This window comes from Salvia splendens, chromosome 15 (assembly GCF_004379255.2).
Source record: "Salvia splendens isolate huo1 chromosome 15, SspV2, whole genome shotgun sequence".
Classification (NCBI taxonomy): Eukaryota; Viridiplantae; Streptophyta; class Magnoliopsida; order Lamiales; family Lamiaceae; genus Salvia; species Salvia splendens.
In genome coordinates this window covers 27,872,854-27,889,612 of record NC_056046.1, presented here as the reverse complement: position 1 = coordinate 27,889,612, position 16,759 = coordinate 27,872,854, and the positions used below count along the sequence as shown (strand labels likewise).

The window sequence follows — 16,759 nt, the reverse complement described above, 5'->3', positions numbered from 1 at the left end:
AAAATATTGTCCATGTTTGACTCGGCACAGATTTTAAGAAAGGTGAAAAAAGTTAGTGGAAAAAGTTGGTGGAATGTAGGTCCCACATTTATATATTGGTTTTAAAATAGAATGAGAGTGTAATGAGTTAGTGGAAAGTGAGGACCATTTACCAAAAATGGAAAAAAAGTAAAGTGGACAATATTCCGCGGACGAACCGAAATGGCAAAACTGGACAACATTTCACGGACGGAGGGAGTACTTTAAATGGATCTCACATTCCACTCACTTTGTCCTTTTACTTTTCTTCACAAAGTTAAATAATTTTTTATTACTTATGCCGAGTCAAAAGGACTCTTTAATAGTGTACGGAGGGAGTAATATTTTATATCATATGATTGTACTAAAATTACAATCTAAATTAAAATGACAACCTAACACCAATGATGACCCTTAGATTTAAAAGCAGATTCAACTTTAGCCTGTCGGGCATGGTTGTCAATATACGAATCACAATATCTAATGGATAAATATGATTTTTAGTTTTCATTTTAATTTTAAATTGAATTAGCAGCGGTAGTATTTTTGGGTCGAGTAATTATGTAGTTATTGGATGGTATTTAGCGGTTAAACTTATTTGAATTTAATAAACCGCTCTTCATTTAATTCCAAAATATTGAAAGATTGAAAGATTGTAATATTTCTTGTGTGTTGAATCATTCGATAGGGAGCCTTGATATAGGGCCACTTTTACATTCTCATATGGTAGGGAATAATCTATTCCTAGACAATGTAATTATGTATCAATCCTATTAAATGAGTATCAATTATGCACTAATTGCCTTCTTGATTTATGGTAAGTCTTCGTGACACTCCCCCTCAAGTTGAGCAACGGCATCTCCGATGCTTAACTTGCTCAAGACTTCTTTGAACATCTTAGGATTTATTGCCTTGGTGAGAATATCTGCGAGCTGGTCTTCTGATCTGACAAATGGAAACTCTATGATCCCTCCTTCGATTTTCTCCTTGATAAAGTGACGGTCCACTTCTACGTGCTTAGTTCTGTCATGTTGGACCGGATTCTCAGAGATGCTTATAGCAGCCTTGTTGTCGCAGAATAATTGACTTCTTCTTTTGGGAGGAAGACCAATTTCAGTGAGCAAACGTCTTAGCCGCATGATCTCTGTTAGACCACTTTTGATCCCTCGAAATTCGGCTTCAGCACTTGATAAGGCTACTACCTTCTGTTTTTTGCTTTTTCAAGTGACCAAATTTCCTCCAACAAAGGTAAAGTATCCTCCCGTAGATTTTCTGTCTATCGGGTTGCTTGCCCAGTCAGCGTCTGTGAATCCATCTACTTCAAGATCATCATTCTTCCTTAGCAATACCCCATAACCTGCAGTCCTCTTCAGATAACGGACCACCCTTAGTGCTACATCCATGTGATGTTCTTGAGGTGTATGCATGAACTGGCTTATAACTCCCACTGCATAGGATATGTCTGGTCTTGTATGGGCGAGATATATTAGCTTGCCGACTAGACGCTGGTATTCTTCTCGATTGGCGAGTTTAACTCCGTCTTCAAACTTTAAGCCTTGGTTTACCATAAGTGGTATATTTGCAGGCTTGCAGTCGAGGAGTCCGGTTCTGCGAGGAGATCCAGCACATATTTCTTTTGTCTTAGGAATATCCCCTCTCTGGATCGAAGCACTTCAATTCCTAAGAAATATTTGAGAGCCCCCAGATCTTTCATCTCGAATTCTTGGAATAAGTGTTTCTTCAAGTCCTCTATTTCTTCTTCATCATTCCCGGTTATGATCATATCATCCACATAGATGATTAGACAAGCTATTCGGTCACCCCTTCTTTTAATGAATAATGTGTGGTCTGATTGGCTTTGGGAGTAACCATACTTGTTCATGGCTTGTGAGAATCTCCCAAACCATACTCTGGGTGACTGTTTTAGCCCATAAAGAGTCTTCTTTAGTCTGCACACCCGTCCTTTTCCAAATTCGTTCGAGTATCCTGGAGGGACTTCCATGTACACTTCTTCATCTTTCTTCAACTCTCCGTGTAGGAAGGCATTTGTCATGTCAAACTGATGCAGCTTCCAATCCTTGCAGGCCGCAACTGAAAGTAAGGTTCTGACTGTGTTCATTTTTGCCACTGGGGAGAAGGTTTCCCCGTAGTCTATTCCATAGGTTTGAGTGTATCCTTTTGCCACCAACCTTGCCTTGTACCTCTCGATAGATCCGTCTGCTCGTCATTTGATGGTGAATACCCATCGGCATCCTACTGGTCTCTTTCCGTCTGGTAGACTGCATTTTTCCCAGGTGTTGTTTCTGAGAAGTGCATCCATCTCCTTTTTCATCGCCTCTTGCCAGTGCTGATGTTTCATTGCCTCTTCAGCCGATCGTGGGAGATCCTCTTCATACAAGGCCACTTCAAAAGCTCGAGCCATCTCAGTTAGGTGTCCAACGGAGAGGTTTGCCATAGAGTACTTTATTTTGCGTCCCTTCTAGTCTGGTGAGTATCTCTTTGGAGGTACACCTCTTGTGCTCCTTGGTGGTAGTTCGAACGATCTGCCACTCACTCCTGGCTCTTCGTTTGGCTCATTTTCCTGTCTCCCATGGTTAGTATTAAGTTGAGAGGTGGAATCTTTCTCAGGATTACTAACCTCAGGAATCGTAGACGAGTCTGACAATTAGACTAGTTCATTGGTGTATCATGGGATGAAGACGGCCCGGTAGTACCGCAGCTCGCATCGTCTGTTGGACCATCTTCTGTCACAGGCCTTGGTAATGGCATCAGGGAGAGTGTGTGGTCTGGAGTAAGTGGGTTATCTGGATTTGGGCTTGGGAACCAAATTAGCGGGTCACTAACGGGTTCAGAACCCTTTTCCTCCCCCTGACCGCTAGGTTGGTTATAGAAATATTCGTTTTCCACGAAATCACAGTTCATGGTAACATAGAGGCGTTTGGTTTTTGGATCGTAGCATCGATACCCTTTCTGATCCTTCCCATAACCCACGAAGACACACTTAATGGAGCATGGAGAAAATTTTGTTCTGTCGTGTTTAGGTATGTGGACAAAAACAGAGCACCCGAAAATTTTGGGTTTAAGGGTAAGAGGTGGTGGTATTTGACTTTGCGTAGAGAAGACGTCGAAGGGAGTTTTAAAGTTTAGGATATGGGTAGGTAACCGATTTAGTAGGTATACTGATGTGGCTACTGCCTCAGGCCAAAAGGTTTTGGGTACGTGTGAATCGATTAGAAGGGCTCTAGTCATTTCTAGGATTTTCCTGTTTTTCCGCTCAGCGGCCCCATTTTGCTCGGGAGTGTGTGGACACGTAGTTTGATGAACTAAACCTCTCTCAGAACAAAACTGTTGCATTTTTTAGTTCACAAATTTCCCCCCATTATCGGACCTAAGGATTTTGATTTTTTTGTTATACTGGGTGTGCACCATATTGTAGAACAAAGTAAACTTCTCGAAAACATCAGATTTAGATTTCAAAAAATATACCCATGTTAAACGTGTGCAATCATCGATAAATAACAAAAAATACTTAAATCCAAGGCTACCCAAAACGGGTGCTGGGCCCCAGACATCAGAGTGAACCAAGGAAAATGTGGTGTCCACACGAGAATTATTGAGCTTATATGAGTGTCTATGGCTCTTAGCAAAAAAACAAGTATCACAATTGAAAGAAAATTGAGTACTGGCTAAGTCGGGAAAAAGCATACGCATGTATCTTATGGAGGGATGTCCTAACCGGCGATGCCAAAGCCAACCCTGTGATTCTGTTGTTCCGTGAGTCAGCATCGCAGTACCGGGTTGGGCCATCTTGTCCACATAATACAGTCCTTGTTGTTCAGTGCCATGCCCAACTGTCATCCCCGTCTTGATATCCTGTAAGACACACAAATCGGGCTCCATTAGAAGTTTACACTTTAATTCTCTAGTTACATGACTAACTGAGAGTAGTTTGTGTGCTAATAACGGCACATATAGGAAATTCGAGATATGCAATGTTGGAGTGATCTTGATTGTGCCTGTCCCCTAGACTGGAATTATACTCCCATTTGCTGTCTGAACATATTTCTTATGTGGAGCAGAGATATTAGTAAAATCAGTAAGTTCATAAGACATAGTATCAGTAGCACCACAGTCAAAGATCCATTCATGCTCTGTATGTCGTTTTTCAGATAGTGATGAATGTGCAAGGGCTTGGAATTTATTGTGGCAAGGGATGTTGGGGTTAATTTCCAATTCTAGGTAATTTGAGGGTGTTCTTGCGAAAACACAAGAGCTAGTGGGTGTATTTAGACAATTTCCAGAAGTATGTGGGTGTATTTGGGGTTTCCAATCTTTTCGGGAGTTGAATCGTGAATACTGGGAGTTGGTTGGTTCTAGGCGACATTTATAGGAATTCTGGGGCAGATTTGCGATTTCGGAAACATTTGAGATTAAATTGCACAAAATACTACCTCCTTCCCAAACAACCCTAGCCGCCGCTGCCTTGGCTGGTTCGTCGGTGGTGTGGACCGCTCCTCCTTCCTCTGTCTCCCGGCCTGCTGTGTCGGTGCTACCCGCCGGATTTCCGGTGTCGGCAGCCCGGTCAGCAATCGCAATCGCCGCTCGACCACCGCCATTTCTGTTCAGCGCTCGCACCGCCCTTGCCTTTTTCATATCGTCCCACCAGTCGGGGAATCCGATGAGGTGGAAGCACCCATCCTTGGTATGCCTTTTTCCGCCGCAGTGTGAGCACGTTAGCCGGCTTTTATCCTCGTCGGAGCGCCTGTTCCATGGTCGATTGGCGGTGGTTGGTGGCTGAGTTGGGCGTCCACGGTCGATGACAGCGTGGCCAGAGCCTATTTCGTCTTTCCCGGTTCCTCCAGATCCGACTCCGAGTATGGCATCGTTGTTTGATTCTCGGCGAACTATTCCGTTAGCTTCGCGCACCGTTGGTAAAGGGTCGCGCCTGATTATCTCCTTCTTGATTGCATCATACTTATCGTCTAATCCGGTGAGAAATTGATAGAGGCGTAGTGTCTGCTTGTCCATCGGCTTCAATTCTCGTCGATCAATTGATATCCATAGTCCTTGGAACTTATTCCATATGGCTTCGAGCGATGCTCCATCTTGTCTGACTGTGTTTGTTTGTCGGTGTAGGTCTTAAATTTGGAGTGGGTCGCCCCCGCTGCCATATGTAATGGCGAGACCTTCCCACATGTCATACGCCGTCTCATATTGCGATACTTCATTGATCAGGTCTGTCTCTATGTTGTTGATTATCCAATTGAATACGCAGTGATCGCGTTGTTGCCACTTCGGAAAGAATGGATCGGTTCGGGCAGGGGGGTTTGTAACTCCATCTATGTGAGACGACAACCCCTTTCCCCCGATTCCTCGATCCATCAGATTTGACCAGAGAGGATAGTTTTCTCCGTTTAGTTTCGGCTTGACTGTGATCTCACCCAATGATTCTGGGTGATGAGGGTGGTATGGTGGTGGTGCGTTTTCCTTGGTTGGTTCACTGGTTGATTTGAGGCTGGTTTGTTTTAGGAACTCCGCGAATTGTGCGGCTAGTTTCGGTGGAAACACCATCATATTTTGGGTGGATATTTCCGTGGCTTGGGTTCTAATGTCGCCGGAGTTGACTTCCTCCGTGTTCGACATGCTTGCTGATTTTGCCAAAGGGTTGGGAAAGGTTTAGGGATGATGATGATGATTTTCTGAATCCTTACCCGCTCGTGATACCATATTGAAAGATTGAAAGATTGTAATATTTCTTGTGTGTTGAATCATTCGATAGGGAGCCTTGATATAGGGCCACTTTTACATTCTCATATGGTAGGGAATAATCTATTCCTAGACAATGTAATTATGTATCAATCCTATTAAATGAGTATCAATTATGCACTAATTGCCTTCTTGATTTATGGTAAGTCTTCGTGACACAAAACATGTTCCCATCCATCACCCAAAATCTCTTCTCTTCAAACTGAACCCAAAAATGGAGAAATCAGCGTCAGAAAGGATCGGCATCAGAATCTACAGCCAACCACCACCCCCGCCGTACCCACCAGGCGGTCCCAAGCGGCGAGACGGCGGTCCCAAGCGGCGAGCAATGTCCAACGGCGTGCAGAGAACCCTCTCCAAAACCTCCCTCCTCGCCAACTTCCTCCCAACAGGCACCCTTCTGACCTTCGAGATGGTCCTTCCCTCCATCTACGCCAACGGCGAGTGCTCTCCCGTCAAGACTCACATGATCTACGCCCTCTGCGGCCTCTCCTGCTTCTTCTTCCACTTCACCGACTCCTTCAAGGGTCCAGACGGCAAGGTCTACTACGGCTTCGTCACCCCCCGAGGCCTCGCTGTTTTCAAGTCCGGCCTCAGGGTGGACGTGCCCAGGGACGATAAGTTCAGGGTCGGCCTCAGTGACTTTGTGCATGCAATGATGTCTGTTCTTGTCATCGCTGCCATTGCATTTTCTGACTATCGGGTGACCAGGTGTGTGTTTCCCGGCCACGCCAAGGAGTTAGGAGTTGGATGAAGTCATGAAGAGTTTCCCGTCGATGATTGGGATTGTTTGTAGTGGCTTGTTTCTTGTCTTTCCCACTACGAGATATGGGATTGGCTGTGTCTTTGCCTGAACTTTGTATGTAACTAGTTCTGTATTTGTTTAGATTGTTTGTTTCTGAATACTAGTGTGTGTAATGATAGGGTTATCAATATGATTTGTACGTAATTTACAAACTAATGCTAATTTCTTTCTCTGCAAAAATAGATTCTCTACTCAGATACATTTCCCTCTGGTAGGGCTGGTACGGCTACTCATACTGATTAATACTCCATCCGTTCCCATTTAACTTTCACTGTTTGATTTGGAATGGGTTATAAGAAATATAGTGGAAATGAGTTAATAGAATATAGGGCCCATTATCAAAAATAGTAAAAAGTAAGGGTGTCAATTCACTGGGGATGGAAAAAAAAATGGCACCAATTAGTGGGGGATGGATAAAGTAGAAGAAGACAATAAGTATGTCACACACACACAATAGTACGCTCGATTCATTTAGGTGAATTTGCCAATATTTTGAAGACTACATTTTAATAGATGGCTTGATGATTTTCTTCAATAATATGACACCCTTATATAGGGCATCACAAAGCTTGTACTCTAAGTATTCATGAACACTAAGATAATGTATTTCTTAGCCACCAAGCTAATACATTTCTTGATCTCCAAGCTAATATCTTTTCTTTCTCTAACACTCCCCCTCACAATTGAGCAGTGGGATATCCGATGCTCAATTTGCAAAAGACATCTTCAAAGTTTCTTGTAATTGATTTCTTCATTCCAACACTCCCCTCAAGTCCAGTATCAAACTTTTCGATACTTAACTTGCACGATCTTCACTTTGATAAGTTTATACGTCTCACTTAGGTTGAAACGTATCAAAAAGGAAAATGTCTCACTTAAGTTGGGACAGAGAAAATATTTAACGTAAGAAATATTTTGTTTCTAAAACATACTTTAAAATTTCTCAAAATATGTTTAATTTTTATTTTTACAAATTTCAAATTAGTGTATAAATTATGTTGGGTGAGTGTTGTGTGTGTTATATGTACATTGTGTGGAAAATGGAAATGTATTAGTATGCTATGTGTGTGGAAGTGTGCATGTTTTTTTTTGTATTGTGAGTGCAATGTGTGTTAATATTGTGTGTGTAGAAGTGTAGGGGTGTGTGGAAGTGTATGCGTAGTATTTGAAATATGTTTTCTTCAATTATTTGAAATTTCAAAATATTAATATTATAAAATTTAAAAGTTATAGAATTCTGAGGATATTGAATTGAAATAGGCATAACTTTATTAAAAACTAACATGAAAAAAAGAAATGAGAAAGAAATGATCATTCATTTGGTAAAAATGGAAGGAATGTCTATTTGCAAAGGGGATAAAATGGTGATTCTTAAAGAAAAAATATACCAAGCGAAAGACTAATATAGAAATAGAAATAGAAATATCATTTCACTCGATCATACCAAAAAGGACCTTAGCAATGCAAGCTATAGCTTCGAGTAAATGAGAAGAGTAAACAAAATCCAAGGTGGAAATATCATCAATTTCTTCAAATGCATCTGTTTTTTCCGAGTCCGAACCTTAAAATACAACCCCCTACAAGTGGAGAGTTACCACATATAATTTTCAGCAACAGGTATTCCCAGCGCTAACCCATTTCACTTTGTCTCCAAATAAAATATTTAAAAAATTAAAATAAATAAAAAAAACCACCAAGGCCACAAAGAGGAAGAGTTGCAGATAGGACTCACCGTCGTCCCCTCCCTAACTAGAAGAATTCCTTTTTGCAGAATAAACCCGGTAAACACCCAATCCAACAACAGCAACTGCAGCTCCAACTGTAAGAAAAATAGAAAAATTCAATACTATGTTGAATAAACTATGCATGGATACAAATAGATTCATCAGAATATGCTGTCCATACTCACTGGATATGAACACTAGGGAGCGGTTAAGCAACCTGTGGTATTCCTTACGGCTTTTCCCAGCTGACGTCTCAGGAATGCTCAAGTGAGGGTGCTCAGCAGCCCTCACAGTCCTATGGAATATGTTACTGAAATCTCCGAGCTTTGTGCTGAGAGGTATAGGGGCCTCTATCCCCATGTCCTGGCTTACCTGTTTGAATTCACAACAATGTCAGATTTTCAAACCCCATATACTACAACTGCCAATATATGTATATAAAATATAGTCGTTGAGCTTCAAGTGTAAATTGCATAGCTCTTCCTAAATACCATATAAAATACACAATGACACTGCTAAGTGAAGTACAGTTTAAATGGTATATTAAGTGAGGCACAAACATTACCAATCTTTTTGTAGTAGTTCCATAACTCTATGGGTGGACCAGTTTCTTTCAATGGCATGTAAGATACAGACCCACAATAGAATTGAAAACAAAAACAGAGATAATGAATGTGTTCAGAAATCTGATAGGCAAGCTATCCATGGTAATCGGTAAAATCTTTCCATTTTCATAAGCTCCTGACCAGATTTGCTCAATTTAGCAGGAAATAGATTCCACATATATGGATTCAAGCTGGAAGGTTTTTTAGGAGAAACAAAACTCTTGACTCATCAGTGGCACTCAAATGAAATCCACCCGGATAAAGGGACAGGGGTTGAACAAAAATATTCTAATGTGCCCACTATAAAGGATTAGTACCCTAGTAGAATCCTGGATTTCTGTCAAGTATGGGTCAAGATCATCCTTGGCAGCAACAATGAGGCAAGGCACCTCGTAACCAGTGGCTTCCCCTTGACTTGCAATGTCTACAAGCATCTCAGTTGCTTTCTCCCAAGATGGTTCACGAGAGCTACATTGATATAAAAAATTAGTTAAAAAGGAATAGTATTTTTTCTATAAAGTGCTCAGTGAAATCAATGCAACAGTTTGAAGAAAATCAATTACCTGTCATGAACAAACACAGCCACATCACATGCAGCCAAAGCATCCTTCTTTGACAGTAACTCTTTAACCCCTTCCTCAGGAATTTCTCTCAATACAAGAGTCTTCTTAAGTCCCTGTAAGCATATTCTTCCATATGAAATAGGACATGGAGCATTCAGCAACACACAGCCATCTCATACTCAAAGCATCTTGCATTTAGCAGATATTAAAAGTCATTCTCACGTTAGCCACAGATTTAGTATAAGTTTGGTCTCAGGTCACTCTGAACATATGACACAGATTAAAAGGCGGCTCCACCGAATGCACTCGCTAAAATGTACGCATAAGAAGCACAATACACAACAGTCATGAAAAGTGAGAACTCACAAACAGATATATGAACTAAAATGAACAATGATAATCCTCTTCTGAAGCCAATCCAATAACAAGGCCCAACAGTAAAATTACCGTCTTTAAACTAAACTCAACACTTCACATCCCTCTCAAACCTCAAGGGACCTATATTATATACTAATATGAAAATAAAGATAAGGACTACAATAATAACTATTGGATGTAACCAGAAATGAACTCCCCATTAACTTCAAATAACTACCTGTTAACTTTAAATAACTCCCCATTAACTTAATCATCAAACAAGGATATCAACATAACACATGATATAATTTTGTCTGTTCTTACTGTTAGTGTGAGTGGGGACATCGAGTGTGGCTGTGAGATAGAGCTCAGGCTATATAATTGGGCGAGCTGCTTCTTCATATACTTGGATATACATATTTGTCAACTTAAACATAACACGTGACACGGTTTTTTATGCTTTGGCATGTCTCCAATATAAACCAATCGAGCAAGGGAACTTACCTCTGGTTGATTGATAACATTTACAGCATATCTGTTGCCAGTTGTTGGAACATATTCTTCAGGGAAAGGCCTATTTGATGAGCAGAGTTTTAGAGAACAGGAATAACATCTAAGTACATGAAAGAAAATCACATTTAATGATACTTTCTTGTCAATATCGAAAAACATACCTTCCAATAAAAGTATTAAGCAAAGCAGATTTTCCAGATTCTTTAGGTCCAAAAACAAAACACTGATATACAGTTCTTTCTGTTTGTTGCTTCTTGCGATCTAATCGTCGTCTTCGAGTTACACGAATAGCAGATGACGGATCACTACCATATCCTATGTATATGAGGGTTTCAACGCTATGAATTGGGTCCAAAAGAGTCATAAGGGCCCACTGCAACACATTTAATTCTCAGTTTAAACATTAAAAGATATTTTAGTAGGCAAAACATGATCTTAGATCGGCACATCACAATAATATCTCAAGAATATGACAAAAATATAATTGGGTGGCATCTAGACCTATGTATCCCAATTGTTATCATGGCAACCTATACGAAACAAAAAGTTTAACAGATTAAACGACAACCTGCCAACAATTTTTTAATTTGATATTGCACATATCAGTAAAGATATTCTTTGTGAATATGTTCAAAAATGGAACTTATTTCCACCACTAAATACATTTTACGTTTGAACATTTATTAAATTATTTTGTTTACCTACATGCTACTACGCCCTAAAGAGAAAATAATAATTCCAAAAACCTCCTGATATTCATAATGTGTATTGGTTGATTTTGACAGGTTGTTGCATCATGCCAGCCAGCATGGAGAGTTTCAAATTTATATTAATGTTCTGCAAAGCAGTATTCACAGCACGTATTTCTTGATTTGTATTAAAAATGATTTGCTGTTGTTATTGGGAGAGCAAAACTAGTTTTCTTTAATAATTGATGCACACAGCTGATATTCAGAACAAAGACCCAGTAAGGTTTTAGAGATAGTGGACAGCAGGGCAAATTGTAATTGGCAATCAAGTGAAACTGCAAAGAATGTTTGCTGAAGAGACTAGCAGTTTGTACACTGTTGATAACTAACAATTCATAAATTGATTGACTATAAGAAAGAAACACAGCAGTTACCAGTGACAAAAAGCCATCAAGGGATAGCCCTCCAAGAGCCGTCTTTTCTGCAGCATCCACATACGGAGCTTCATTCCAAGGACTAAATTTCAAGGAGTAAACCAACATGAGCAAAGAGTGAAGATACAACTACTTTAACGGAAGAGTCAGATACAAAAAGGGAAGCATTTAATTTGGGAAATAGATAAGTTAAAGCTTAAATTCAGTTCAAAAACGATTGGACAAGGACATTAACATACTAAACAACCTACAAATCTATTAATCTAGAACAAAATAGATTACTTTTCAGGCGCTGTGGAAAACAAATCTTCAACCTCATGGGATCGAAGGGCTCCATCCTGGAGAACATAAAAAAACAATATTAAGCCTTTGAGACTTCAAGAGATAACAAATCAATAGGAAAAGAAATAGATCGGCATTTGATACAGGAAAAAGAGTAGCATATTGTGGAGTAAAATATATGTTATTGAATCAATGGAGTGAATATTCAACTGCTTCATAGATTATTTATGGAATTGCTTGGAATTGGCAACATCATCAAAAAAAATTTAAAAGAAATAGGCATCAACATCTTACAGTTGAACTAATTTTACTAAGAGCCAGTAACGATACAAATATAATAATCAAACAAGTGATATTAATGTCACTGAGTACACGGTTAGGTAACAATACTGGCTTCATACTAAGGTATTCTACAAGCAAGGACGGAGTCATGATTGAGAATTTCAGCAACAATATTGAACTGAATATGAATGAGCAATATTTTACATCAGTTTTCATCCAAGTTGATACTGATGACAAGTGCCACGGTATGCTATTCAGTTTAACATGGAAACATCATAGAGTACAAGAGATTTTTGGTATATTCTTCCTAAGAGCCATGACAAGAAAATAGAAACAAATGTCTGGACTCTGGAAGTTATCTGATTATCAATTCATTAAGAAAATAGTACCAATGAATAAATTTATGCATTCTGGATTTCATACGATAAGAAAACTGTAACAGATCTTACATAAAGTGTTTGGCTATCCCATTCTTATTAGAATTAACAAATCTAGGGTGACTACCCAATTAAGAGATCCTATGGACGGCAGAATTTGGTCACCTGATCTTATGAGATTTTTTATCCAGTACACTAGATAATGTGACTCGTGATATCAATTAGAATTTACAATCAATAAAATGAAACAGAAACCTTGTGTAAAAAGTGCTCATATGGGGAGATGCATAATGGAATTAAGTAGCTTGAACGTAATCACATTGAAGAAGAAGACATAAGCAAAAGGAACTAACAAAATCAACTGGAAGAGACTTTACGTACACAATCAACATCATAGGTGAAGAAAATCTTTCTGAGAAACTCCATAGCTTCCGTAGTTAGCTCCACACTCTACACACATGAAAATTAGGTGTTAGATATGTAAATACAAGAACTTGTCCTTGTAAAAGGTAGAAGCGATCCTAAAGGAGGAAGAACCCAAACAGAAAAGAGTTATTATTGCAACTAGCCACATGATTTATATGTCAATTTCAAATGAACATCCACACATCAAGAAGGATAGTGTTTCATGAAAAAGGCAGCATTAGAGAAGCTCTGCTAAATTCAATCAGAAAACTAAAATGGGTTTAAATCGAAAATCAGGCAGTCCTCCAAAGAATATTGTTTTAGGATATCAGTTTATTAGCTATTTATACAAGAAAAATTACCTGGTCAGGATATTTCTTTATTGGAGGTGGCAACTGATCATTAGACAATCTGATCTCATTATTGTACCCAAATTTCCTTAGGACAGTCCATGTTGTCTCCAGCCTCCCTTTCTCAATGAAAAGAGCATGCAGAAATAGAAAGCCCGTCAATGTAAGTCCACGCTCATCGACACCTTCACGCAATTTCTCTTGCACAACCCTTTTAACACCCACTATTTCCGATGCTTGAAGTGGTGCATTGAAACACTTTACCTGCATTTTTATTACTTAGGCTATCAGATTGTCGATCATTGTGAAGAAACTATTCGAGCAACATGGAAAGTCTTGTTTCGTACACCAGAAAACTCATTTAACATTCAGGAAATGTAATTTGGATAAAATAACCTGAAAATCGTTCAACTCTGCATCACTGAGTGCTCCATCCCTATCATGGTCGCAGAGTATAAATATCCTTTTTAATGCCCTCACACAACGTGGTTTCAAAACTTGTTGCTCCTGATCAAATAGTGGTGCTGTTGGATGGAGTACAGCCTTTTGCGCATAGTAGAAAACCTCTGGAATCTGCAACACAAAACTATTATTCAATCAGAAAACTTCTACCGACTCCACAAGGAATGGAAACAAAGAGGATCAAAATCCTTTAAGATAATTCAATATGTCAAAGCATGTATAGCCGCTAACACTAGGATGATGTGAAATAAAACAGTAGATTTAAAGTTGATTGAATTTCCAGAATCAATAAGGCAAAAATTGAAGGAAAGTAATTATACAAGAATGGTGAAATATATGTTGTATAAAGTTACCATAGGAAAGAAGATGCTGACATTATTACAGATTGAAATTCATGCCATTTATAGATCCCAAGGATCTGTATACAGACCAAATAAAAAGTGGTACAGCTTCACATATTTAATTGGAAACTAAGTAAACTGCACCTGAATATGGTTTAATGCAGAGCATTCAATACAAGTTTCGATCTCCCGGAACTGTTGCATTATAGGTGACATAACCTGCTCCAGACTAACTGGCTGTTGATCCCCTCTCTTATCTAGCATGCAACCCACCACGATAACAGGTACTCTAACCTACAAAGGATAAATTGAACAAAAAATTCCATCACAATTACAAAGAAATCATGGATTTCAGCACCTCAACAGTAACCTTAAACAACAATCGTTGTAGTAAATCATCACAGCACCTCTAGTCGGCGAAGTTCAGAAAGCCAGTGAGTACTTAATCTATCAAGAGTCTCAGGTCTATCACACGCATAAGTAAGAACAACAGCATCAGCCCTTGTAAGGTCTTCAACTAGCCTGTCCCTATTTTCAGGACTGCATTCCAAAAAGGTGAAACAAGAATTACTCAAAATAATCTTAGAAGGACTAGTCCGTGAATAATAAGTCAAAGATACATAAGCAGCAAAACCGTGCATGTGTCATGCAGTGTTGTCAAAATGTCGTTCGGGTCGCCCGGGTCGCCTGGGTCGAGACCATCACCGCCCCAACATGGGTGGGTTGATCGAGATACAGGGTCGCCGTTGGGTGGCCTGGGTCGAGTGGGTCGCCTGGGTCGCCCTAAACACATGCTATCTCTGATTTTCTCAAATCTCTCACATGTTTTCTGACTATCTCAATCATGATTCTCTATATATATGCATGCACCACATCAAACTTTTCAAACCTACTTTCTACACTTTAGAATTCGGCCTCTTCACTCCTAAACAAATAAATAATTCAAAGATCTTTTGCTGCCACCCTTCATATATTCCTTTGTTTTGATATTTTCAGACAATGGTTTCAATTATTTATTGTGTTATGACTTATGAACTGTTTTGATATTTTGATCATTTCTATTTTCCACTTTATCTCTATTCACATGAATTGCGTCTACATTTATATTATTTGATATATTATAAACATTAGAGCAATATATTTATTTTATTTAATATTAAAAGGCAAAAAAATTAGCCTAGATTTGTGGGTCTCTCGACCCCGTCGACTCGTTGACCCGCGACCCAAATTTTCACCTCATCGACCCGGTGCGCCCCGCGACCCTAACAACACTGGTGTCATGAGATTCTGAACAGAATGTATCAAATAGCAAATAATGTGCATATATAATACTCCCTTATTTGTGCATATATAGTACTCCCTTCGTCCCTCTAAAGCTGAGTCATATTCCTTTACAACATATTTCTTCTCTCTTACTTTATTCTCTCTTCATCTCTCTACCTTTTTCCTTTCCTACTTAATTTTCCCTTCACTTATATCAGTTTTACCACAATTTCCTAAATCCTGTGCCGAAAATAAACGCCTATACTATAGAGGGACGGATGGAGTAGTATATTCATAATCACAATCACAGACACCAAAACACACTAATTTGATGAATTGTTTCACGAGGTTGAATATCAAAAACAAATTAACAAGCACAGAAATTTCAAATTTTAGTAATGCGTATATTCATGCATTGAGAGTGAAGTTTTTCACCATGATTCGCATATAATCTTCAACCTACACAGAAGCAGCATGTGAACAGAAGAATAGCTGAAATTTTAGGCATAAAAGAGCGATAGAAATTGATAATCTCCAAGTACAGATATCAACAAACACACAAACGGATTCTAATTCGCACCGCGCCAGTTCCAGAATACGTGCAATTACCAAATTTCTGTCACCTCCAAATCAAAACACATTAACAAAGATGCACCAATACCTGGAAGAAGTATCTATAATGGTGACAGGAACACGCTCCGGGTACAAGTCCACGGGGAGCCTCGTCGGCGGCAGCACCGGCGGGACATTGGTCGGAAAGTTCTCAGCAGCTGCCGTGACAATCAAACTCGATTTTCCCGTCTTTGCGTCGCCGGCAACAACAATTCTGACCCCATTCCCCGCCCCACCAGCAGCTGGAGCACCACCTCCCGCCATTTACAATCAGCGCTGCAGGCACGGAATCGAATCAGTGAAAAAAAACACACTGAGATACGCTCAGGAAGCTGATTGCAATTAATTGAGAACTTCCCCAAATTCAGAAAAAACAGTCGACAATAAAAGGGGTGGGAATACCTAAGAGAAGGGGAAATCAGGAGGAGAGAGGTTTCTCTGTGCCGAGGGTTTAAGGTGAAATCGAAATTGAGATGACGTCTCTGATTTGATCGGACGGCGGAGATGACACCAAATAGGCACCGGTAGTAACTAGCAAATGATTAGGTCGGGTTTCGGTATCTTTTTTGGGCTAAGTTTATAAATTATGGCCCATAATAATTCACTAAATTTGATGTCTAGTATTCGAGGGCCTTAAAATAATCAAAACGGAAAAATTAGTTATCTATGTCCGAAAGAAGTTGAGTCTCCACTGTAACGCGGACGTCCCAATAGCCCCAACCTCTTTTTTTTCACAGCCCTAGTTTTTTTGTCCGCGCCCAAAAAAAATGTTTTCGTCACTATACGTCTGATTTGTGATGTTTTGTGTTTACTTTACTGATTTGGATGCTTTTCGCAATTGAATATTCGCTTGAAGTTGAGATCGGAGAGATCTGAGTTGATTTGTGGTTGTTGGCTTGATTCGGAGTTGA

At 39.5% G+C, this 16,759-nt stretch overlaps 1 protein-coding gene and 1 pseudogene across 8 annotated transcripts; one reads left to right on the top strand and one right to left on the bottom strand.

Annotated features, from left to right (window-relative positions):
* The first annotated feature begins 5,998 nt into the window (after nucleotides 1-5,998).
* On the top strand, nucleotides 5,999-6,638 carry LOC121766950 (annotated as a pseudogene).
* Nucleotides 6,639-7,027: 389 nt separating this feature from the next.
* Nucleotides 7,028-16,377, bottom strand: LOC121768962 (mitochondrial Rho GTPase 1-like). 8 transcript variants are annotated; one of them, XM_042165583.1, is made up of 16 exons: nucleotides 16,251-16,377; nucleotides 15,898-16,124; nucleotides 14,381-14,513; nucleotides 14,118-14,267; nucleotides 13,567-13,743; nucleotides 13,183-13,434; nucleotides 12,797-12,865; nucleotides 11,757-11,812; nucleotides 11,475-11,556; nucleotides 10,513-10,724; nucleotides 10,343-10,412; nucleotides 9,482-9,594; nucleotides 9,236-9,386; nucleotides 8,495-8,685; nucleotides 8,322-8,408; nucleotides 7,028-7,427 (listed from the first exon to the last, which is right to left on the bottom strand). In XM_042165583.1, the coding sequence occupies exons 2-15, from the start codon at nucleotides 16,110-16,112 to the stop codon at nucleotides 8,339-8,341; spliced, it is 1,941 nt and encodes a 646-aa protein (XP_042021517.1). In that variant the 5' UTR covers nucleotides 16,113-16,124; nucleotides 16,251-16,377; the 3' UTR covers nucleotides 7,028-7,427; nucleotides 8,322-8,338. The 8 variants fall into 8 exon arrangements, with proteins under 8 accessions (XP_042021517.1, XP_042021514.1, XP_042021516.1 ...); XM_042165580.1 differs by having other exon boundaries at nucleotides 8,499-8,685; XM_042165582.1 differs by lacking the exon at nucleotides 7,028-7,427 and adding an exon at nucleotides 8,084-8,166.
* Between the last annotated feature and the right edge of the window lie 382 nt (nucleotides 16,378-16,759).